Source organism: Echeneis naucrates, chromosome 24, assembly GCF_900963305.1.
Source record: "Echeneis naucrates chromosome 24, fEcheNa1.1, whole genome shotgun sequence".
Lineage (NCBI taxonomy): Eukaryota > Metazoa > Chordata > Actinopteri > Carangiformes > Echeneidae > Echeneis > Echeneis naucrates.
This window is the reverse complement of record NC_042534.1, coordinates 15,409,976-15,434,635: the sequence shown is the minus strand read 5'-3', so window position 1 is coordinate 15,434,635 and position 24,660 is coordinate 15,409,976. Positions and strand designations below refer to the sequence as shown.

The 24,660-nt window shown below is 39.3% G+C and overlaps 3 protein-coding genes and 1 non-coding gene across 4 annotated transcripts; 1 reads left to right on the top strand and 3 right to left on the bottom strand.

The window, feature by feature from the left end:
* Positions 1–36: 36 nt before the first annotated feature.
* Positions 37–118, top strand: trnas-gcu (transfer RNA serine (anticodon GCU)). Its single transcript has one exon. It is a non-coding gene; the product is annotated as a tRNA-Ser (tRNA).
* Positions 119–408: 290 nt separating this feature from the next.
* On the bottom strand, positions 409–1,659 carry LOC115037658 (protein FAM177A1-like). Its single transcript, XM_029496336.1, has 5 exons — positions 1,437–1,659; positions 1,026–1,184; positions 893–947; positions 687–781; positions 409–600 (listed from the first exon to the last, which is right to left on the bottom strand). The coding sequence occupies exons 1-5, from the start codon at positions 1,449–1,451 to the stop codon at positions 409–411; spliced, it is 516 nt and encodes a 171-aa protein (XP_029352196.1). The 5' UTR covers positions 1,452–1,659.
* A 607-nt stretch (positions 1,660–2,266) lies between these two features.
* Positions 2,267–10,622, bottom strand: LOC115037655 (BRO1 domain-containing protein BROX). The gene is made up of 13 exons (XM_029496333.1): positions 10,522–10,622; positions 9,897–10,016; positions 9,578–9,684; positions 8,050–8,146; positions 7,248–7,343; positions 7,014–7,086; positions 6,191–6,296; positions 5,593–5,682; positions 5,408–5,493; positions 5,197–5,278; positions 4,715–4,865; positions 4,008–4,167; positions 2,267–3,912 (listed from the first exon to the last, which is right to left on the bottom strand). Exons 2-13 carry the CDS (start codon positions 9,995–9,997, stop codon positions 3,829–3,831), a joined length of 1,233 nt encoding a protein of 410 aa, XP_029352193.1. The 5' UTR covers positions 9,998–10,016; positions 10,522–10,622; the 3' UTR covers positions 2,267–3,828.
* Positions 10,623–11,129: 507 nt separating this feature from the next.
* LOC115037654 (alpha-1,6-mannosyl-glycoprotein 2-beta-N-acetylglucosaminyltransferase-like) lies at positions 11,130–14,479 on the bottom strand. Its single transcript, XM_029496332.1, has 2 exons — positions 14,431–14,479; positions 11,130–14,312 (listed from the first exon to the last, which is right to left on the bottom strand). The coding sequence occupies exon 2, from the start codon at positions 14,059–14,061 to the stop codon at positions 12,817–12,819; it is 1,245 nt and encodes a 414-aa protein (XP_029352192.1). The 5' UTR covers positions 14,062–14,312; positions 14,431–14,479; the 3' UTR covers positions 11,130–12,816.
* Between the last annotated feature and the right edge of the window lie 10,181 nt (positions 14,480–24,660).

Here is a 24,660-nt window from a genome sequence, read left to right as displayed (position 1 = left end):
TTCATATTTTATTACATCATTTCGTATGGCACGGTAGACGAGGTGGCCGAGTGGTTAAGGCGATGGACTGCTAATCCATTGTGCTCTGCACGCGTGGGTTCGAATCCCATCCTCGTCGGTAAATTTTCTCATTTTTTTCCCCCTCCCACACTTTAGATGGACAGCGGTAAGCGTCGTGGACATTTAATCTAAGAAACCATTCTGTAAATCCCAGTTGCTATATATTTAAATGAGTAAAACTGCATCATCACCCACCCCCTGACCTCTGCAGTCTGTCTGATGAGGGTTCTCTTCCTCACATGCTTATGTTGGAACGTCAACATACTGAACAGGCCACACTTTGAAAGCAGCATTATGTTCGCCTCCCATTAAATCACACGTCTCACCCAATCTTTTCTGCTTTGAGCTTTATTTTAGACAATGCTTGTCTGCTTGATAACTGCTGTTGTTGTATCCTTCTATTGTGTTCTTGCGGGTGTTATCCTGAGGGTCAGCAGGGCATCTTGCTTCTGCTGTAGCTCCATAATGACTCCCATGGGTGCCAGGGGTAAGCCCTGCCTGTCCCTCCATAAGAACATCTGTGGGCTGGCGGCTTGTTTTCTTAGCGAGACAGAGGAAATACAGGAGGTGAAATAAAAGTCTGTGGCTACAAATGATTGGTGAACTGCTGCTGAATTTGACATTACCTTGTGATCGTGCTTATATTGATCTATGGCATATTGATATTTGGCAGTGTTCAGGCCAAGTGCACCAGCCAGCCTTTCTCCAAGGAAATCACAAGCTGAGCAACATGGAAAAACTTCGTCAGACTTCTATCTACTCAATTCTACTCAAATTAGTCACACAATTGGATCTGTATGCTTTGAATGTTTTTAAATCTGACACAACATACTTAGCAGTGAAACTCTCCCAATGAGAACAGCTACAGTCTTGAATGAAACTCTAGGCTGAGATGGAGAAACAAATGTGACATATCTGCTGCTTGACATTTAGAATGACTAACGACATTTAAAACACCACCTCACCTTTTCTGAAGGTTCTCTGAAAGGAGGTCTGCTTGATGACTGCTCCTCTTCCTCCTCACTGTTTTCCTCCTCCAGAGTTTCACCGCTGGAAAAGTGGATGATCCTCTTCTGTGTGGATGAGGTTGGACTGGAAAAGTCTGTTTCCTGTGTGTCTGTCCCCTAATAGATTAGATAGTAAACTTTTATTTTCCTTCCATTCGTTACCTGCTATGTTAATTGTGTTGCTCATTAACTTTGTCCAGAGTGTTATCTTTTTATAGGCCAACTACATCAGGCTCCACAGCGAAGATTTACCACCGACTGGTCTCACAAACAGCTGTTAAAAGTCAATGCACCCTTTGGCTGGAGTATTCCTGAACACTGACAAAGATAACATTTATGTTTGTCTTGCTTCATTATAACAATACCTACTTCCTGGTTGTTCATTCTGCTGGTATTTTAAGTCTTCCTTTGGCACTCCAACGCAGCACCGTAGATTATGTCTTTCATGTCACAGTTGTGCTGTCAGTCCATCCACGTTAACTCTGTTGTGGGGAACAACTACAGGATGCAGGATTAGTCCTGAAACCTGAGACGCCAAAGAAAGATAAGCAAACCTTTTCACAAGGTGTTGCTTTGTCCCCGTAATGCAACCAGTTTCAATATTGAGCTGAAGGGGCAGGACTTGTTTCTGTGTGTAGAATGTCAAGGTTTATTGCCAACTTTGTGTATGAGCCATAATGTCTCCAGTTATGTACTCAGTGAAATATGTATCAGGATGTATCCCATGACCTACAGACATATGGACTGAAGAAAAACTGCTACATTGTATTGAAATTGTACAGGATTATAGCAGATGCTGTGATTAAAAGTTTAAAAATATAATTTCAAGCAGAGGCCAAGATAACCTGTTAGTAGCAGGTTTAGCTCAAACCAAACAGAAAGCTCATTAATATCTGAACTCAATTTTACATAATTCAATTTGTAGCAGGAAACAAATCCACAATGCACAGTAATTGTAGACCTTGAATTGTAATACATGTATACTTATATTACAAGTGTTTAAATCTGATGTACAGTACAGGACAAAAGTTTGGACACACTTTCCTATTCATTTGAATGAGAAGGTGTGTCCAAACCTTTGGCCTGTGCTGTATATGTATGAAATATGTGGAGGCCCTCAGCATATATATATATATATATATATATATATATATATACACACACACAAAAAAATAAGACAAGGAAGAATGGAGTTCTTTTGAATGATTTAATACCATCTGAAATACATTGTACATGACGGACACCATTAGAGGGCGTATAATGAGCTACAGGAGCGTTCACTGTAATGATGGTGATGATTTGACACCACCTCCTCTATATGCACCGCTCAAGGCTTTATAAGCCAACATGTTGGTTAAAACCAAAATCAGACCAAATCAGACCACAAGGAGAAGAAGAATCTCAATCAAATAAAATCCCTGCACAACTGAATACAATGTGCAGTAGTGGAATATGTGTAATGAGGAGGTTAAGCTTGTCCGTTTTGTCTCATATAGCTCAGGTAAGGTAGTGTATATATGAAGAGTAAGAGTCTTATATTGCAGTTTATACAGTTTCCGGCAATTGATAGTCATCCTTCAGCTGATGCAACTGCATTAAGTAGGAGAGTTTTGACAATGTCAGCAACTTCTGCTTAACAGTGAGTTCATACTGCCCCGATCGTTGTCTTCAAGGACGAGAACAACATCAGTTCTTGTACATAAGCACATACATTGTGTCTACTACTGACAACAGCACTTTCAGCAACAGAACAGATTACAGGAGTAAGCATCGTATACACACAGTGGCTGCTCTGGTGTAGCCACTAAAACATAATGAAAATCAACATCACCGAAAACATATAACCCAAAATTTCATAGAATTCTACAGTCATGAGTGTGGTAAGTTATCAACCAACCTATCACTACAAATGACTAGAAATAAATTATAACAATCAGGGATAACATTCCCAAATGGAAACCATAATGTTAATGAATGATTCAGACTTATCCAGGAATAATGTTTACATAAAGTAAAAGTAGAAAACAGCTGACATGTACAAAAAGAACTAGAATACATCCATCAGGCGAGCTAAATTAGTTATTGACTGTAAACTGCTACAGCTAAAATAAAATCTGCATCAGCAAAAACACATGCAGTTTTATTCTTTGACAAGTAAGCTCTGAACACAGTTCAAAATTTAACCCTAGCATCTGTAAGTATTTTAGTTTACAAGGTGATTGTGTGACTGCACTTCTTATGTTCACTCTTCCAAGATGTTAAATATTCAATCCAGGAAAAAAAAAATCTGTCTATGTCTTTATCCTGAGGTGCTTCAGTATGTTGTAACAGGCCAATTCCCACTGTTTGAGTCATCGATCATCAGGCTACGCTTGTGTACAATAGACAGTGAGCAGTCTGCAGCCAAAGGCACTGTCAATAATAGAACTACAATACCCACAAGGCTTATTCATGAACAGGACCTAATTACTAACCTGAAAAACCTGTCTCAGGTTGATTTTATAGTTATGCTTTTTGTGTTATATGTCATAGATCTTTTGTAGATGTGGCCACATACGATGATGTTTAACTGACTCTGGCTTAAGTGTAATGATAATGGCTGCTATACCCCATTTCTATACATAGTTTCGTATAAATGTAAGCCAACAGAAATTAATCACACAAAAAATGCATTTTGATGTGGGAAAAGGAATGGAAGTAAATGTGAATGCCATCATTATGATTGATACTAAAGCATGAAGCTGGAACCGATGTAGTAAGTTTAGGAGATGACGCAGCCTGTGTCCTTCTGAGGCTTCAGATCTGGTTCCTTCATTGGTTTTACCTCTTCTTCCTTGGGTTTTGCCTAAAGTTAAAGCAGCAATATCAGTAAATATGGAAGAACACATTCAGGGTACTTTATTTTGTTTCTGTTTTCATATTTCAGCTGAGCCACGGTACCTTGTCATTTTTGGCTCCCTTGGTTAGGTCAAAGGTGGCATAGACTTCAGCAGTGCACTGCTCACTGAGGGGCGGCAGCTCGAACAGGATTGGCTCAGCCAGGCCATAGCTCGCTTTCAACTCCAGCTGTGGTGCCTCAGCTGGGACCTTGTGGAAGTATCTGAAGGAGCAAATCCAGAGTTTCAATCAAAAAGGGAGAAATTATGTTGAGGAGGAGATATTGAAGTTTTGATAATGTCACTATCTGCTGCATATATCACAGAGGTTTCAGAGATTTATTTAGCATCCAAATGTGTTGCAACTGTGGAGGAGTATAATGTTTTGTTTATAGTAAGCATCTATTGCAAAGCATGTTGCATTATTTCTGAGGCTGCATCCACACTAAGATTTTAAAATCGTTTACTATTGCTTACTACTAATTGATTGCTAAAATCTCTTATTACATTTTATGGCTGGTTATCTATAGTGCTAAAACTCCAGGCTTGCGTTGTAGTCTGGATGCACAAGTGCAGAACTCCAAAGTTGTCCTTGACTACCAGTGGTGAAAGCAATACAGATAACTTTTGTCAGTAACAATTTGTCTGATATTATTGTCCTTACCAGCAGCTGTTTTTGAGTTTTGTTGTGTGTGTAGTGTTAAAATTTGTTAAGGTTTCCTGCAGCCAACCAACAGCAGTGAGCATGTGCATCTGCCCTGACTCACTCACATGAAGCCATTTTCTCTTTGGCATTTCTCCAGTGTGTTTTTAATGAGGCCGCCCAGTTTGAGGAAGAACAGCTGCTCTGATGGTTTGGCTGTGGTGCCTGGGCCTTTGGTCTGACGATACTCTTTACACAGTGCCTCAGCTCGGGAGTAACCTACAGGGAAACATCTTGGTATGAATGCAAAACAAGTCTCAATTCTCAATTCTGTAGCAGCAGACAGGAAACAAACTCAGAGGAAACATCTGTCATGAAATTGCATGAACTGTGGGGTTCAATGCATTTCCTTTAAATGTAACTGTTGGTAATGAATGTGATATTATACAACAATTAACTTGCTTTTGATCTATAATGCTAAATAGTTTGTAGTAACCATTTTGCTGCCCCATCTCTATGTGTGTTCTCAGAGGTGTTGTGTTGGTCTTATGGCACCAATTATTACAAAAAAGTGATATTTTTTTTTATTTATTTTTTTAAACATACGTACACTTTTCGGCTTCCTGTAAGGATCTTATAGCCTCGCCACACTTGTCACTTGCCAGCAGTGTCTGCCCATGATAGCAGTAAGCCTGCAAATGCAATAAGTATAAACAAACAATTATGCAAATGTCCTCTTTGCATACAAAACTATGTTAAAAGGCCTGTGTTAGTTTGGTCTTAATATCGTCAAGGAAGGTATGCAAACTGTGTGAACTTACATAAGCCATGTAAAAGTGCTGCTTCAGCTGAAGATACTTCCTCCACTTGCTGCTGCACTCTGGTTCCAAAGTATTCAGTGTGTGATCTAAAAACAGAAAGAATGTACTTTAATAGCCTGTTTTGTCAATGTCTTCGTAACTGGCCTAATTCACAAAAATCTCACAAATGCAAAAGAAATACCTACCAGCTTTTTGATAGAAGTTTGCTGTTTCAAAGGAAAGCGCTGCAATGAGTGTGGCGTTGTGCTTCAGTTCAATTGCTCTGGCAATCGTCACTATGGAAATGAGTGATTGTGAAATTAACCATTAATAAACTGGACAGTAGCATGAATTTCATGATTATTATTTATATTATAGTAGATCATATATACAGTACAGTATATAAGAATACTTATATAATATAATATAATATAGATACAGTACAGGCCAAAAGTTTGGACACACCTTCTCATTCAAATGAATAGGAAAGTGTGTCCAAACTTTTGGCCTGTACTGTATCTATATTATATTATATAAGTATTCTAAATCCTGATCTGCAATCCTTTGTCATGTCTTGGAGGATCCCAACTGGATTGTTTTATCTTGTGTGTTCAGTTGATTGGGCCATTCTGCTTTGGACTTGAACACTATATGATATCTGATATCATGGATATTGTTGTGTTTCCACAGGGAAATAAAAATAAGTATACTAATATTACAGACACATATCTGACACATGCTACTTCTATTGAAGGATAAAACATTTTTAAAGCTTTATAGTGGCTGAAAATGTAGCTGCTGCACCTTCCTGTGCTTCTGCTTGGCACTGAATGATGTATGCATCGATCACTCTGGGCTCCAGGTCTCTGCCCTTTTCAGCAGGGGTGATGAGGCGAGGGATGTGAACCTCCTGTTAGGAAACAGTCATGGAAATTAGTTACTTCAAAACTTGTCCTTTGTGTTTTTATGGAGGTTTTGTGCTGTGGATGTCATTAAACAGCAGCAGGATGAACTGTTGTTTCAGGCCATGTGAATAAATCCTCTGGTTCCAACATTTTAAAATCAAGTGTTTCCTAACCATTTAGAACTTCTGGTGCAACCCAAAACTGTTCGTGGTTCACATCTGACCCCGTAACAGTAAGAGGCCAAATAATATGTTCCAGGAGCAGTTTTTATTTTAATCAGAACAAGCATTTGAATTCATGACTGAAATGAAAGCAGGAGAAGCTCAGTTCTATTGCGTTATTACTTTTCTATTCACCATCACTCTCTTGACTTTCTGGCCTTTTAAATATTTATCACTCTTTGCTATGTGGTGTAAATGGCTGATCGGAATGATAGCTATAAATAGAAGTACATTTTTAAAACACAGACACAAACACAAACTTGCTAAGCAGCACATCATTGTTGTGGTCACTAGAGTTTCTCAAGTGTACTTGTGTTCTTATTAGCAGTGGAATACAATAGTGATCGTTTGTTCTAACAGAAAACAAAACTGATGCTAGCAAACTGAGTACTTAGTTCTTCAATAAAAATAATATATATTAGCACAAAACAAGAGTAATTTGTTCCCGCAATTCTTTAAAAACTTTGGGACAAGGCATGCGTGCCAGGGCAGGCACCTCACCTTGAGGTTTTTGAATATTCCAGCAGCAACCTTCAGGCTGCGGTGAACATCTTTCGCTTCTGGCTCTGTTATACTGGTAAACAGGAAATTGTGACAATATCAGATATATAATAATAATAATAATAATAATAATAATAATAATAACAACAACAATAACAACAACAACAAAGCAATGCACAAGTTACATGATATGATTTCTCATGAAAGAATACAAAAATATAGAAAATCACATACTTTTCTTTCCCTGCTAATCTCGAGGCAAACTTGGTATACCAGAGAGCAACATTGAAGGCAATGGAGACCAGCTCAAAGACTACATCCTGCTGGGCACTGGGAGGAACAGAAGACAATGTGTTATGCAGATTGATGTAACATTATCCACTGTACAGTGTCCAATTAATTAGGGACACCTTTAGAAGATTTGTACTACTGCTCTTACTCTGTTTCAGAGGTCTTTTGTTGGTCCTCAAGGTGTTAATTTACCCATTTTAACCAACTTCACAGATGGTGTTGTGTTGATCAGCATTATATTGTGGTGTGTCTAACATTGTGACCCCCCTCCCCCACATGTGTGTAAATGCATAATATTGTCCAGTATAACACCACCTTTGATCTCAGTAATAGACATATAACTCACTCTTAACGACCCAACAAAAATTGAACATCGGTAAAAATTGGCTTTTATAGCATACATTTATATTGGATTATATTAAATTTTATCAGTGTCTAATAAAGTGGATAAAGTGTACAAGTCCTGGGCTCAGAATAATTATCAATGTTCAATTTTACTTTAAAACTACATGGGTGTCACTCACAAATAATGAAAGTAATACTGCTCCTTCTTGTGATGTCATGCTTTTCGATTTTTTGGAAAATGATCAACTCTATCCAGAATTCCTCTTCTTAAGTTCCCTAACGTAGCAACATGTACTGTAGCATTTTGCTTAGAATGATGGGAGCTAGCTCTTAGCTTATGTATTAACGTCATTGTACAAATACGATTGTGATATCTTTGTTTATGGAGCACACTCTCTACCTTGGTGTGTTTCCTTGTAAGGTGTCAGTCCATTTGAAGTTCTGAATGAACCTCATCTTGTTCTCCTGTGTAGTTCCATCCAAGGGCAGGATAAAGCCTGATGCATGTCAAAGTGATGTTTAAAGAAAATAAGCAGCTGGTTAGGTGCGAAGCAAAATAATAATTAAAAAGAAATAAAAAATTGAGACAAACAAAGAGGAACAATTCAGTGCAATTACATGCAACTTTGTGTATGAAAATACATTTTCTGCTTATATTTGTTAAATGTATGAATGTTAACTAATAGGATAATCAAGCGACTTTAACCCTTAAACATCTAGATTTTGCTTCAAGTATCCAAAAGGTTGAGGAATTACTTTAGATGGCAGTGCTGTCTTTCTATCTGCTTATTCTTTAATGAGGCCAATACAGTATAATCATGTTTCATACAGAGCAAAATATTTAAACACAGTTCCATCACATTTTGTAGATTCATTTAGAAATGTGTCTTTAAAATTTATCTTGCGTTATTTAGTGTCTGTGTCAAAGTCTCAACTTTGTAAACCTGCACCTAAATGCTAGGAGCAAGTTAAAGGGGACTCTACAACACACCCACAAATAATACACAGGAATCCTTCCATCAAATAACAGTGTATGTGCAGAAATTGGCCACTTCAAAGTAGACTTCTGTCTCTCCTAAGAGAGCTTATCACTTTTCATATCTACTTTGGTGTAGGTAGGCAAGTAGGGTCCAAGGGAAGCAGCTATCATAAACCGAACTAGTTGGTTAGTAGTTAATCCTTTTGTCCTGCTTTACATTAATGTCACTGGTAGCTACACAGTTCAATTTAATTACCAATTTTGAGGCTTTTGTTCATTAATGAGATACTGACATAATAGGTAAATATTTTAAAATGTAATGATTAATTTCCAAAGAACAGCACAACCAGTTCACAATCCAAACAAAAATTATAGAGGATATTACACGTTTAATATCCTATTCATACATACACACAGTAATATACATTATCTCAAGGCACTGTTTAGAGTAAGGCCAAGATCGTACATTAGTTTATTGAGAAACCCAACAGTTCCAATAAAAAGCAAGCACTTTGTGACAGAGGCAAAAACTCACCTTCCACAGTGAAAAACCTCCGACAGGACTGGAGTCATGGTGGGTGGGGTGGGGTGGGGAAGGGGCTGACTGCCTCAACCAGCTGGGTTGAGAATGATAATACCCAGTGTTGTTTGTAAAATATATTGGATATATTAGCTATTTTTATTCCTGAGCAATAATGTAGACCCTTTTGTGGCAATTGATAGATTTCATTGCAAACAGATCCCTGACCCTCCAGAGCTACTGAGGTCCCAAAATCCCAATTATTCCTCCAACAATGCTCACAAATACAGGTCTGGTGTTGCACACATGGATAGGTAGACAACAGCGCTGATTATGACTTAAATCCTTGGGGAAACACTGATGTTCATTAAAATCCTACCACATGTTTTGAGAAAAAACATTGATTACATTTCTGGGGAGAATACATACCTTGTAAGAGAGAGAAGTAAGCATCTGTGGCATTTTTCATGATCTCGGAATTGCAGGTGACATCAGTAAACATCTCCAGCAGTCGTGCCCGAGTTGTCCTAAGGTCACTGAATGTGTCAAAGAAATCCAACTGCTGAAAGTATGCTCTAATTTATACAGATCATTACAATATTCCTACTGATTTTATCCAACAAACCATTACAAGCTTGCCTACTTGTGATTGCATGCCGTTGTTGAGGTCATGACATCATCATGCGCAAGAAGGCTGTCCATTGTAACAATATTGGTAATACTGTATATTAAGTGGAGATAAACATACTTGCATATCTTGTTGGCAGCGGGGCTCCCTGCCACTCCATAAAAATTGAATGACACAGGAGCTGTTGCCTTCAGGGGGTTTCTGTGGAACCAGTGTGCCATTCTGTGGATGAGGGCGCTCCTGAGGAGAGTCAGAAAGACAGTGACAGGCAGTTCATAAATGCCTTTTATTTTAGCTGTTAGTGCACTCTGGAATGATCCGCCTCTTCGGCTGACTAGTACAGATTACTTAAGTATTATTTAGGGCATTAGTAACTAGCTAGCTCATGTGTCATCTGGGCTAACGTCATTTTATCGATACGGTTGCTATAAATCGCTGGCAACAGCATTAGCACTCCGACCGGACTGCCTTTACCCCTTCACAAAGTTAATGAACATTTCACACAAACCCTCTGATGTCCCTTTCGGCTACTACTAATGACGTTTTAATGGTGTTCATATATATGTCCAAATGTATTTATGCTTGTCTGTTGAAGAAAAAAGTCCATTACGTAAGCTACAAAGAGCATCAGCTAACGGCTAACACTGGCGACATCTACGAGCGTAAACATTAACAGATACGACAAGACGCCAGGCTGAACATCGGGCTAAATAAAATGACTGCGGTCGGTTGGGCACACTTTTACCTGTCGTGGCGGCGTTGAAGACTTGGGGTTTGATAGTCCTGATGGAAAGTCTGGCTGACACCAACAACAATTTACTTCCGGAAATAAACAGGGAACAGAAGTTAACCAATGACAGGACACGCTGTGGTCACATGACATTCACACGGTAAATTCCTCAGATCCCAGTTCATCATTTCTTTTGTTTCGGTGTCTGATTCAAGATATGGTATATCTATTTTTAACAGCTGTCAAGCTAGTCAGGGTACGACCTCTGGGCTGAGTTGTCTAACTAATCCTCCTGTAAATGCTCTCAAGATGTTTTGTGATTACATTAATATGTTCTTGGATGTTCCCTCCAAATAACAATAATTTGGTCCAGATTTTAACAAATATTCTCACAGTTATTTGAGTTTGGTTTGCTGGATTGAATTTATCAGCATTCACTCACTTTAAGAGAAATTACCTCAAAAGGTCACTAGTCGTTATTGAAATAGCAGATTGTTGAACATATTTTTTCTGTTTCGCTAACTTAATGTAATGACTAAAAGCTGAAGTCTTCTAATTAAAGTCTCTCAATTGGAACTAAATGTAAAAAAAAGGGGAGGATTCATAAGGAGCTGTTTTTTTAATCGACGACTAAACAAACATTCAGCATCTTTTATTTTCCCATTTGGCAAACATTAGGTGTACAATAAACAGGTATTTCAAGTGACGATCAGAGGGAGCAAGAGCAAATACAACAAAACACTGTACTGTACATCTTACCAAAATAAGGACCAAATAAGGACTCATCAAACAATCAGCATACTGTACAACATGTCAGAGAACATCATCACTATAAGAATATTTTTGTGTTAGGTCATTAGGTCATCCTCGCCACCTTCTTTAAGAATGTATTGTGCTTTTCACCATAAAATGTAAGCTAATTTATTTCAATATCACTTTTGTTTCATGTTGCATTGAAATTTCCATAAGGCACAGTGAGATACACTATATTCAGGTTAAGGCACTTATCTTGAGTAGAAGCAAGATGGCATAGTAAGGCAACAGTTTTACCAAAGTATATAACTAAGAATTTTCTGTAATTACTACTCACATTTCCCTCAACATCTCTTTGATTAAAGACACAATCAAGAATATCTATGAGGATACACTAGCCCGCAGCATTAGCAAATTTATTATTATTTAAGTACTTTGTCAAAAATAATATCATCAGTGCACATTTAAAAATCTAACATCTAAACACATACCTGCACATAAAGGAATTATCAAAAGGCACTTTTGCTTGAGGAAATAACAGCATTATTGTGATTATGTCAGCTTTCTCATTGCTTCCCGGCGTAAAAGGTTCGTTCCGAATGAATGCCACAGCAGGAAACATCTTGTTCCTTTTTATGACAACCCATTGCAAATTCATTCTATTTGAATTTGTGTATAACATCCTAAAATTATCCCTAACTAAAAAGGTGCAAATAAAAAAAATGCAGTGTCACAGATAACTCTTGTTACACAATCTTGATCAAGACTCCAAAAGGTCACTTTTTATCAGAAAGCAAATACAAACTGACAACCAAAAAAAGTAAAATCAAACATATCAAGTTCTCATTGTTGCAACCAGGGATCAATACACTGCAGAGTAGGAGACTGGTGCAGTAAATGGTGTGGCCTAATCTCACCTCAGAATAAAGACCTCTGGCTACAACAAATTGAAATATGTGTATAAATTCATGCTGACAGGAAAACAGTAAACTCCAAGCACAATGGCTGCTCTAAAAACTAGAGCTTCTATTATATTTAAGGTTGTCATATGCTTTGTGATTATACCTATACGAATTTACTTTACATGTGCTTTTTGAATGTTACACATAAAATCGTACCGTTAAAAGCAAATACATTGGAAGTAACCATCCAGTCACACTGAGCTTGTGATAAAACGACATACTGTGTGGAGCCCCCAGTCACAGAAATGTATGTGCATCTAAGAATTGAAATGGCATTGTGTCTTTATCTGCACGCTTTTATAATTCACTTATTTTCCATCACTGTGCAGTAAGTCTAACCTATTGTACTGGCTTGTAAAAGACACCCAGAGATGGATACAAATATCATCCATATCTTTGGCACCTGTGCAGCTTTGGTGATTAAAAAATGTAAGATTTAAAAACACACTGAACTTGAGTTGCATACACACAACATGCTTGGACTTCATTTGGTTCAGTTTCTTGGAAGACAACATATTACAGCTTGAGAACCCCTGCAATGTTGTGTATGATGGCACATTTGTAAAGCAGCTGCAAACACCCAAGAACGTAGAATTCATAGACGTTTGGCGTAGTTATTGCATAGACTATGGTCTCGAATGTCTCCCCATCCTCCGTTCTTAATGTGTGCTTTGTGCTCAACTGCCTCTGCACCACTAAGGGCTAGAGACTGATGGAAGAGGCTAGCCTTGACCATTTGAAGCCCCTCCTCGACCTTCTGCAAGGCCCATTCTGGCCTGCAGTCCCCCTTCTGGTGAAGACCACAGTCTCCTGTGTGAAGAACCCTGGAGCCCTGTGCTACTAGCACTTTGAGGGGCTTTGGTATGCAGGTTCCAGACAGGTGCTGCAAAGTCCAGTCCCAGTTATAGTCATCATATGTGCAGTATTCATTACTGCAACCCATCAGTTTATAGTACACCTCCCTGGATATGGCCATACCTATATTGTGTTTAGTGGACATCCACCCAGTGGTCAACACTTTGTTGGACAGTCTCACAAAATCATTTAGCCCATTGTGGTTACCTAATGCCAACGTGTCACAGTCCGGGCACCTGCTCTTCCTGAACTCTATCATTGACTTATAAAAATGGAAAAAGTCTGGTAAGATGTAGTTGTCCTCCTCAAGGAAAATTGCAAAGCCACTGTAGCCCTGCATGACGTGCACTCGCTCCCACACAAAGTGCAACTTCCACCACCAGTGGTGTTTGGTCTGAGTGATGTGAGCCTCCCTGTAGTGTCCATAGGAGTCAGGGTGTTCTGCGTTCAGGCATCCTGTTTTGAGAGCGTTGTCCTTGGATATGTCCCGGGGGCAGTCTCGTGGATCCTGCCCAGGAAATTCGCTGGGATACAGCTGAATGCTGAAGGGGAAATAAATTTGCAGTACCTTGCAGAAAGTTATCCCTTGTACAATTGAATTGATTTCCTCTGAAAAATAGTCATGGCTGAAGATCAGGAGGAAGCTGTGGACCTCCGCAGCTTTCTCCAGTGACTGGATGAGCAGTCTGAGGTAATCTGGCCTGTTGTGGACCTGCACAACCAGCACCAGCTGAGGGTCCCCTGGAAACCTGTCCGCATTGTGAACCCACTGCTTGAAGTTGGCAGCGTAAACGGACTGAGCCAGCTCTGACGGCGAAGCAAAGTTAAACTTCACCGCCTCGCCGGGACGCCCGTGTACCTGAGCCGCGTTCCGCTCGCCGCTGTCGGAAACAATCAACACCCGCGTAGAAGCCAGGAGAGTGCAGACCACTATGCAAACCCCCAGGAGGACCAGCAGATTCTTTTTGACCAGCCGAAACCTCATTTTGTCAGAGTACGAACGGACTCGGAGGACTGGACGGTGGCGGCGGCGTTCATTCACCTTGTCGCGTGCGTCTTCATCGCGAACCCGTCGGCAACACAAGTTTCCACGTGCGCTCAAATTCAGACAGTCTAACGTCGCGTGACGCCGGCTGACAGCCGCTCCTCCGACGGCTCGCTCTCCCTCGCTGGATCGTCGTCTTTTCCTCTTGAAGACCGGCTCATTTGCCGAGTGGGCCGCTCGTCGCTCAGCACCTGTGGAGGGGAGGAGGGGTGGAGGGAGAACAAAAGCGAAGTGAGTTAATGCGCATTTTACCGAAGTTTCGCGTGATCAAAGTTGAGGCTAACTGGCAGTTAGCTTCCATCGACTCACCGAGGCGAAGGGTAATGTGTCAACACGCTCGCACCAGGAAGAGGATGACGGGGCTGTGATACATCTGGGCTGCAACACGTTCACTGCTGACGTGTACCGTCCAGCCAACGGGAGGGAGACGGAGCTCCTGCTCTGCGAATCACCGTCCTACCTGCGGCTGTGTAACACGAGAAAGAAATGTAAATCAGACACTTTCTGATACACCGTGACGATCATTTCCTTATGAGTATTTAGTTTATGTTTCACAAAGAGAGAAATGTAACACAATAGGGAGGTGTAATTGAGTAATATATGCAGGGCGACACATTTGAAAATAAGTATATATATATATATATATACAGTGTAATATGTGTGAAATGATAGATAGATAGGGAGATAGAACTTTATAGATTCACATCGTCAGGAGCTCATAAAAATAAAAATAAAAATAAAAATAAAAAACAAACAAACAAACAAACAAACAAAAAACAAAATCCAGTCAGCAGACGTTGATACAAGTACCTTAGAATGTTTAGTCTGTATCCTGGCAACAGTTTCATGGAGAACTTAACATTGAACTTCAGTAGTTGTCTTGGGTGGAATGTACACATGTAGTGTTATGATATGACTGAATTCTCTCCACAAAGCAATCACACAGGAAGGTGTGTGGATTCAACCAGGTTTCAGTAAAACACACGAGGCTGCACTCATGGTATACTGTCTGAGTCTTCACCAATACCTCCATCATGTTAGTTGGACAGACAGTTGACATTTCTCATGACAAATGCTGGCAGAAAGGGCTTATATCTCCATTTCCTGGCCTTCACCTTTGCACCAGCAAACAACCAAGAAAACACCCCTTTGTCTCAGCTGGAATTGGGTGGTATCCTCCAGATTTGCCCAGTTTCAATGAAAGAAGCTCTTCTCTTGAGTAAACTCTTCTCCCCGCAGAAATATCCATCATCAATTGGCAAAAAAAAAAATAAAAATACAACAAAAATAAAGTTGTATAAAAATAAAATAAAATAAAAATTGAGAGCGACCAGACTTTGCTGTTTCTTGTTGAAGTGTATGTTCTAGAATGCAATGAGTAATTGCCAAATAAATGAAGCGTCTACCTTTTTTTTGTTTTGTAACAGCAACCTTATGCTACATTCAATTTAATACACTGTAACTGAATCTTCCACACATTTGTGAATATGAAATACTGAAATATCATGGAACAACTATGGAACTTGAAGTCATATTTCCCTTCTTCAATTTAGAGATATTTCTGCATGTTCACCTGACATACACTATCTGTCCAAGCAAAAACCAAACAATGGGAAGGAACTGCATGCGGAGCTGAGTGACAGGATTGTGTTAATGTGTAGATCTCTATACCACGGATAGGAAAAGGAAAACAAAAACATTTCTGCTGGATTCAATGTTCTCAATAGTAAAGTAGCATCCATTGGTCACTCTGGATAAGCCAGACATGGGGAAAACCTCCCGAAGGTCAACCAGTTGAGGACTAATAGTTAAATGTTGATTTAATTAGTCCAGAGAACCCTGTTTCTCACAGTCTGAGAATTTTAGGTGCTTTTTTACAAACTTTCACCATCTTACCTCTACTATAAAGGCCAGACAAAAGAGAGTCCAGGGTTTGAATGCTTTCTGTTAAATTGTAGTGTGAACAACTGCACTTTAATTAAAACTACAGCTGTGATTACTCTACATGTTGACATTAAGTATTTGCTAAACTAAACAAATATTCTTATGAAGTTAGTTTTTTCAGCATTTGTCCTCCACAAAATGAAACTAATGTTTGTTTAGACTTATCTATGCTGATCTAGATATTATATAGTATATGATGTAATATATATTGTATTATAATATTAATATATATACAGTACAGGCCAAAGTTTTGGGCACACCTTCTCATTCAAATAAATAGGAAAGTGTGTCCAAACCTTTGGCCTGTACTGTATATAATATTATATATTATTATATATGTTTATTATATAATTTTTGTGTATTACGTGACATTATTTTCAATATTTAACACCATTATCCTGTTTATTATTTAGTAGTTGTGATGTGTATTAGTATTATTACTATTATTACTCTTGCTGGGGTATTGGTACTTTTACTTCAGTCAAGGATTTGAAAATATCTTACATGGCTAATTCACTCCAACAGAAACTGCTCAAAACATGAGAAAACATGCCCCCAGCCTGTGGCCTTCAGGTTGTCTGTTCAGGTTTGACTGGATGGGGTGTGTTGTCTCATCCAAATAGGTAACAATAGGACAGGGGGTGTTAAACCTGAATATTTGCACGGCTGGAGAACTTAATAGCACTAATCAGAGAGGACTTTACAACAGGAGAAGGAACTAGAGATCCTGGGAGTGGTATCAGATAACGGGAAAGAATTAGGTTCAAATAGGACACTGTAGTGTTGGAGAATATCTGTGCTATTTCTTAAGACACCCACATTATCATGTTTTTGTAATCCCACGGTATTTATCAGCTTGTCCAGTCCAAGCGGATGCTGTAATGAATATGCAATGTTTACGGAGGAAATGGGTTAAATTCAAATTTGTTATCCAAGTTTTTACATTTTTATAACGAAATAAAAAATGCATTGGTTGATCGTGATTATTACAGGTGACTGGTACACCAAAGATATCTGCTGAAAACTTCCACCAACATGACCTCTCTGCAGCGCAGACAAGCTGTGGGCTACAAAACTTAGACTATTTATATGTTGACTTGTTACAACTACAATAATTAGGTCTTGTGAACACATCACTGTTAAAAGACAAGAAAGAACAAGTAGAAAGAGGAAGCATGATCTTTTTAGATGAATACAGAAACTCAGTTTTTGTTGGCAGAGAAAGTTGGATTCACTTGAAGGGGATTTAGTGTTAAATCAATGGACGGCTTGCAAAATTTGTTTGGGTTGCTAGTGGTTGCTTTGTCAAGATGTTTATGACTGTCGTATGAAGTTTCTAATGAAATAGTATTGGACTTTTAACTGACACCTTTATGCTTTAAATAGTTTAAATTATTAAACGCTGCTTTGTGCTGTAATTTTTTTTTTTTTTTTTTTTTTGCAATGAAGATGGAACATCGAACCAGAAAGTAATTTGACCGTTTACGCTCTCCAGTGACTTAAAGCCTAAAGCATCAGTGCCTTTTATCTAAACTGGACATTCTAGTGCACTTTGTCAAGGGTTGAAGTGGGAGGGTCAACTGAGGCCTCCCTGTGGTTGGTTAGCAGCAAAGCAGATTAACATGAGCTATGGTGATCAGCACAAGACCAACAGACCTATTAAGTAAAAAAAGGGCAAATAATTGTGGTCAGCTTCTCCTGCAAATTACAACCACCATCAAAACTATGCACCTATTTTTCGATCCACACCTATTGTTTCCTAAAGCTGTCTATCCCAGCAGACATTTGAAAAATAAGACACGGGGCTATTAATAACACATTACTTCATTGGTCTCATTGTTTCCTAATAGTTTACTACAAAGGAACTGACACATAACTGTGAATTCATTCAGACAGAATATGTTGTGAGACTAATTATAGGGCAAATAGACACAATGGGCTTCCTGGGGTTCCTCTGAGGTCTAGTCACTTCCATTTAACCTTTTGCATGTCCAGGTCAAATACAACCAGGAAGTTTTTTTGCACGTCATTCCCCTCTGAATCTGCGCATTTCATTCTTTTTTTCAACGTGTTTCTCTGACTTCATGACCCAAGTGAATTTTTCATTCATGAGACCCAAGGCCCCTCTGCAAAACCTGAATATTTAATGATATCTCATAATTTTATGACCACTGCCTCAGACATGAGTTTAAAATGCCTGTGAGTGAGACAACATTCACAGAAATAATCTGTAAACTAGAAAACATGGTTAGGTACTATAAATATTCATTTCCTCTCATGCAAAACTGGTGTTGGCATCTGTGCATGCATGTGTATATACACAAACATACAGACAATTGAGTCCAACTGGCTTCCATAGTGTTCCTCATGGGAACAGGATATAAATATTGGAAATAGTTTTTCAGACTGAAAAAGTTGTCTTTATCTGACAGTTCAGCTGTTTCAGATGTTTTTTTGTTTTTTTTTATAAACCCTTGACTTAAATAGTCACATCCTGTCATTACTTATAGATGGGACTACAGCGAAAATAAATTATTTTTGTTTAGGGAACCCCAGGAACCTCCTCATGGAACTTTGAGGCTTCGCTGATCGCACTTCGAGAACCAGCTTTTAATACTATAGTTGTACATTTGAACAATCACCCATTTCAAGTATATTTATTTCAGTTATTGTTGATTTATAAATATATAATAAGTACATATATAAAAGAGTTGGAATAGGGAGGTGCACATCACATGGGTCTAATAAATCCTGAACATACTGTCATTGTTGTAGTTTTGTTGTGGGTGTTTTTCTGTTCTCTCTCCCCCCCCCCTCCCCTTTCTGTTTTTCAGGCAGAGTGAATGTGCTGTGGAGGGCGTGGCTGCTCGTGTGGCTCTGCAGTAAGACTCACCTGTTGGTTGTGCAGGTCTGTAATGAGGCTCGCTTGTTTTACATCCATGAATCATCCCTGCCATAAAAGCCTGGTCAAGTCTCCACTCCTGTGCCAGATTATTCCCGTTGCTGTTGTTCTCCTTCGGGCCTCCAGTGCAGCCTCTGTTTGCCAGCCATCTACAGCCACCACCTGCCCTGTTTTTCCTTTTTTTTTTGGTTTACAATAAACCAACTCAGACTAACCTCCCTGTCCCAGTAACAGATTAAGATCAATTAATCTGATCACTAACACGACTGAAGTACTGACTGCTCATTTCATTCTTTTACTTGAATTATTTTTATAGAAGTGCACGATTTATGCTTTGTGTCAATCTGAAGTGAACATGAACATGAACATGAAGTTCAATATCACAGATATTTCTAAATATATACTAGTCCCCGATTGGCTCCTGAACTCCTGCTCCCCCCCATGACCTGGAAACAGGTAAGTGGTTGAAAATGAACGACTGAATTAACATTTCCACAGTACTATCTGACTCAGTGTGCCTTTCAGGCCATTGCTTGACTTCTTTCCTCGCCCAAGAGCAGTTTCTTGGCACTGTGACCCTGGACATACATTTGCATTATATCTGCTCTGGTTTATTACAGAGGCTTAACAGGCAGACTGGATTTGAATATCCGTGGCCCTCTCAGTTGTCCAACTACTATCATTGGTTTAAAAAGGCTGAGACCCATTTTGTTTCCAGGAGGTGCTGGTTTGTGACCCATCTGGTATGAAGCACTATGCATAAATTGCTAATGTACCTCATGAGAGAGGAGAAGGCCAACAAATTTGGGTAAAAGCACTTTGAAATCAATAAGAGATTATTCAGCAATTAAGTGGCTCTGCTGTTTGTAATATGTGAAAGCAGCGTGGCTGTGTTGAGCCACCATACCTCTGTAAGGATCGATGTGTTACACATCCACACACATGCACTCATGTAGACAGACTACCAGGAACTGGCTGGTTCACTTAAAAACTCATTCATGTTTGACGTGATTATATCTATATTTCCCAGGCTTTGGTTTTGCCTAGTCCCTTTGCAGTTGGGGTTTCTCATTACTCATATTGGGCCCCTTGTGGGGCATCAGCAGCCCTCTGAGCCTCATCCAACTTCCCACACTTCTTTGCCCTTCAATTTCTCACAAGAATCACATAACATTTGAACACTCTGAGATTTATGATTTTATCAAACATTACACATCACTTGCTTTCAAGAACGCCACATTTTTCTCCCTTTGGCTTTCTCTGCAGGTTCCAGTGATGTGAAAAATTATCAGAAAGATTTGATTTCTGCTCTGGTGGGAAGTAACTTTCAGTCCCCATCTTCAGTCCAAATGATGGGGGGATGGCAGAGACTGTATCACGGTTGAAGGAGCCTGAGACATTTGCACACCAGCAATCTGATGTACGACTGATGAAATCTGTGACAGATCAAAAATAGTTTTTTGAAAGGTCTGAATCAGAACATAGTATAGCTGCAAGCTGCATCTGGACCAGGTGCAGCTGAGGACAGTACGTGTACAGTATCAATTTTTTAAAGATTACAGACAAAAAGAGAAATGCTGTAGGTTTTACGTCACTGGTTGTAGGTTCTTGCTGCTCATTGGTCAAGTGAAGATTTTAAAGATTTTTGAATGGAGGACAAACTGCTAAGACATGAGTATTTCCACACTGGAACTACAGTAAACCCATGACAATCTCATAAGAAACGTATGTAAATACTTGTTTCTTTACATTTGACATTCTTGCAGGAGACTACCACCAAACTTCCAGTCACTGCTCCACCAGCTTGGTCTGTCTCTGTGTCGATTTATTGAATTGGAAGGGCTTTTCCTCTTCCTAGGAAAAAAAAAACGTTATTTAAACCTATTGTGAGGTTTATCCTGCCTTTGTAGGATTCAGCTTGTGCTTTGGTTTCCTGGAAATGGGAACATTATGTTGGCTTCAGAAGTCACAGCAGAGTTAAAAGCCAAATTCTTCAACATCAGCTCTGCCAGTTTGACCACCTAAAAATGTGGGAGAAAGCAAGAGTTACAAGATATCTCTGTGGTTGCCAGAGAATCCCAGACCCCTGTCAATTTGCCTTCTGAGGGAGTGAGAACACAATCGGTCCCAGCAGGGTATCAGGGGGAACCCATCAGGCCTCAGGACCTTGATAAAGCAACACTGAGGTGCTTGAATTGTATTTGTATTTTTAGCACAGAGTACTTCACTGAAATGTTAAATTATCTAAACTGTGGCACAAAATAACAACTTTTGTGTTCTCGGGCAAAATTGGCTGGTGTGATTTATTTATTGAAAACAAACACCACAGGGAAAACTACAACTATACTACAAAAGTAAGTTACAAATAGCCTGAACCATACACTGCTTGAATACATTTGCAGTTTTCTATTGTAGCTCTGAAAAGACAGTGCCATAGTGTCATGTCCATGGTCCTCAGTTTCACCCTCTCATGCGCATATTAGGCAATATGCTGAGGTCGCTGCATGTTCTTCGTGAATGTATCCACCGTATCCATGGCACACGGCTTGTTTTTTTATATCTGGGTGCACACAGTTGGCACCTCTTTCTTTTGACTCCGTGGATGTTGATGATGTTGATGTTGATTTCTGCACCAGAAAGCATTTCCTGCCTCTGCGTTAGTCAGTCAGTGTTGTCACAGCCTCACTTTGCAGGAAGTGTGCATCTGCAGCTTGTTTGCAGATGAGCAGATAGCGTTATACCAATTAAAGGATGAGTCACTGGCAGCAGACACGAGAGAGTCATGGTGGAAAAATGTTAAAATGCACTTTATCACACAATGCTCTTCATTCTACAAACTCCAACTCTACAACTCCAGACAACTGACAGAAACTTTCAATTTGTCCAAGACAGTCCACTGTTGATTAGGTGAAGGTGTCTGGATAGACCATGTAACATACAGCACAGGCCAAAAGTTTGGGCATTCATTTGAATGAGAAGGTGTGTCCAAACCTTTGGCCTGTACTGTACAGGCAAACAAACGCACTTCACTGATTATAAAACATGTATTACACTTGCAGTTATTTATTGTAACCACTGGGTGGAAGCAGTCTATCACAGAACACTTAATCAGTGTAGTTTTGTGCTTTAGAGTACAACATGTGGGGGAAATGTATTAGTATTGGTATTAGTATTAGTACAAGCATTGGTATTGATGTGAAATAAATGGTTTGATTCAAAAGCGTGTTTTTTTCCTATTATTACTTTTGGAGACTGACAGCCACCCGGGTGCTCAACACAGGCAAGGACATGCTGCCTAGAAAAGACAAAATGTCCCTGTGTGCCCGCAATACATTCCACACACAACAGCTTTTTCCCTTCAGAGTCTCATCCAAAAGGCCCTGGACAAATATTTCTCCCTGGGAGCTGCAGGTGGCTGCATTTCAAGAGGGTTTTTTTTTTTTTTTTTTTCCCCAAGAGGCTCAACATGAAGCGAAGAGCAGGAATTTCCACGCTGTCTGAGAATAAACCCATATGCGGCACAGACCAGTTTGGTTTAGTAATATCTTTCAGAATCATTCTTATACATAGGAATTAATCTAATTGTCTGTTTTGGTCTGTGGTGTTTTCGTTCCCAACAGCACAATCCAATATGTTTGCACAGCAAAACCAAAGGGCGTTTAACCAGAGATGTTCTCTGGGTTTATTGCTTTTTTTTTTTTTTTTGGGGTCTAGGACTGCTTCTATTTATGTACCTGGTTTAATGGATCTGACTCACACATCTTTATCCCAGGGTTGAGATCCTCAAAAACAATCTACAAGCACAATGTTATCCAATCATATTTATAAATGTTAGTATACACTTCAGATATAAGTGAAGGAGCTCATTCTTAGTTGCTGTATAGCACCACCTGCTGTTGGAGCATAGCTGTGAATCGACTGGAGCCAGAAGCTCTGAGAGAGGCTGCTCCATCTGCTCCCCAAATTTTCAGCTAAGTAAAACTAAACAACTACAAATAGATGTCACACGACTTTAAGCCATTCACAACTGGTAAGACATGCAAGCCAGTTACAAAGAGACACAAAGTTACCCCAAAGTCACACAAAAGATACATGAAAAGAGGTAAAAACAAGCAAAATAAGATTGAATCCAACCACGAAAACAACAACAACAACAAAAAGAGACAGAAAACAACTACTAAGTGACGCAAAAGTGCTACAAAGAAACAAAAAAAACGACCACAAAGACATACATAAAAAAAACACACACAAGAGGTGCAAAACAGACATTTTGCATTAATAAGCAGGGGTGCTGTAACAATAACATTAATAATTAAAAATCTAATATGCTATATGGGTCAAGCTTCAAGAAGAGTGAATATGACATTACCCATGATGCAACATGACAGAGCCTTCAGTTTGTCTGTGACTGCATCATCACTGTTTGAGTTACGCCCACATATCAAACCTGATCTCATAGATGAGGTTATTCTCTTTGACATTAGAAAGTTCTGCACACTGCGTGGTACTCCTTGTGATGACGAAACCACACCTTAGGTGTAAAATCAGTTACACTTTGCCTTTCAAGTCTGTATGGTGACTTTGTTAAAATCCTGATGATAGCAATGCAATTGTAAAGTGTTGTTTTAAAAAAAAAACAAAAAAAAACCACTCCTTCCAAGAGGCAGCCGAAAAGTTTCTCTTTAGACACTGTTATATTTTACTGTAAGCTGTTTTAGATAAATATATTGTAGCTGTATCTAAACATCTTGACCAGCACAAACAGTATTCCTCTGCAGGGAGGTCCCCACATCAACATGTGAACAGACTGCGATTGTCTCCTCTTACGTTCCGAGAAAATGAAGTCATCATCTCAGCTCAAACTGCCATCAATTCCTGCACATGTTCAACACAGCCAAAAACTTTGTTAAAAGACACAGCCCTCCTTAATGGTTTTAATGAACAGTCAGGTCTGGACACGTGCCTGCAAGAACAGGGGAACGCTTATCCTGGTGCACACACTTCCTTCTTCCACAGAAGAAATTTTAGTGCCCAACTTCCACTGATATAAACTGGGGAATAACTAATTATGAAACAACAGGAAATGTGTGTGGAAATTATTTTCTGGAATTACGTAATCTTCTTTGAGCGCTCAACAAATCAAAGCACATTGTCTCCTATTGTCTCATTCCATGTGTGGAGCATCTCAGGCACCACATCCAGTCGTTTCATGTTCTTACTGTGGATTATATGGTTACAGACTAAAAACACTTATGGCTGCACATTAGCATTATGTTATACTCTGTGTATGAAGGATACTCACCCACTAAAACAGCCGGGCTGTTCTGTGGGAAGGCAATTCATCCTAACTGGTCAGGCAGAGAGGAGTCATCCTGGAGGAGGGTTCAGGAAACACAAAGGCATCCTAGAGCAGAAGCTTTTTGTCTGACTGACACACAGCTCCTTGAAAAAACTACAGTGAAAGCAGGCAAAACCAAAAAGGCAAACCAAAGGACCCAGTACCCTCTATTTTATTTCCCATTGTGGTGGAAGCAATTCCTGAGTGCAAATAACAGTTATATGTGCTAATACAATGAGGATTAGAAAGGTTGGTATACACAGGCATGTAATCAAGAAATTGGTTGCCAATGATTTTATTAACCACTGCGCTGGAGACAAATTTTCCTGCATTTTCAAACAAAACAGCAAAACTT

Coding starts and splice junctions, on each gene's coding strand:
- LOC115037658 (XM_029496336.1), bottom strand. Junction 948..1,025: donor TCAGAGAACCTTCAGAAAAG/GTGAGGTGGTGT, acceptor TCTCCATCTCAG/CCTAGAGTTTCATTCAAGAC. Junction 782..892: donor TGGGAGAGTTTCACTGCTAA/GTATGTTGTGTC, acceptor CATGTTGCTCAG/CTTGTGATTTCCTTGGAGAA.
- LOC115037655 (XM_029496333.1), bottom strand. CDS start 9,997: ATGGCACACTGGTTCCACAGAAACCCCCTGAAGGCAACAGCTCCTGTG. Junction 7,344..8,049: donor TTACAAGGAAACACACCAAG/GTAGAGAGTGTG, acceptor TGTTCCTCCCAG/TGCCCAGCAGGATGTAGTCT. Junction 7,087..7,247: donor AGATTAGCAGGGAAAGAAAA/GTATGTGATTTT, acceptor CCTGTTTACCAG/TATAACAGAGCCAGAAGCGA.
- LOC115037654 (XM_029496332.1), bottom strand. CDS start 14,061: ATGAGGTTTCGGCTGGTCAAAAAGAATCTGCTGGTCCTCCTGGGGGTT.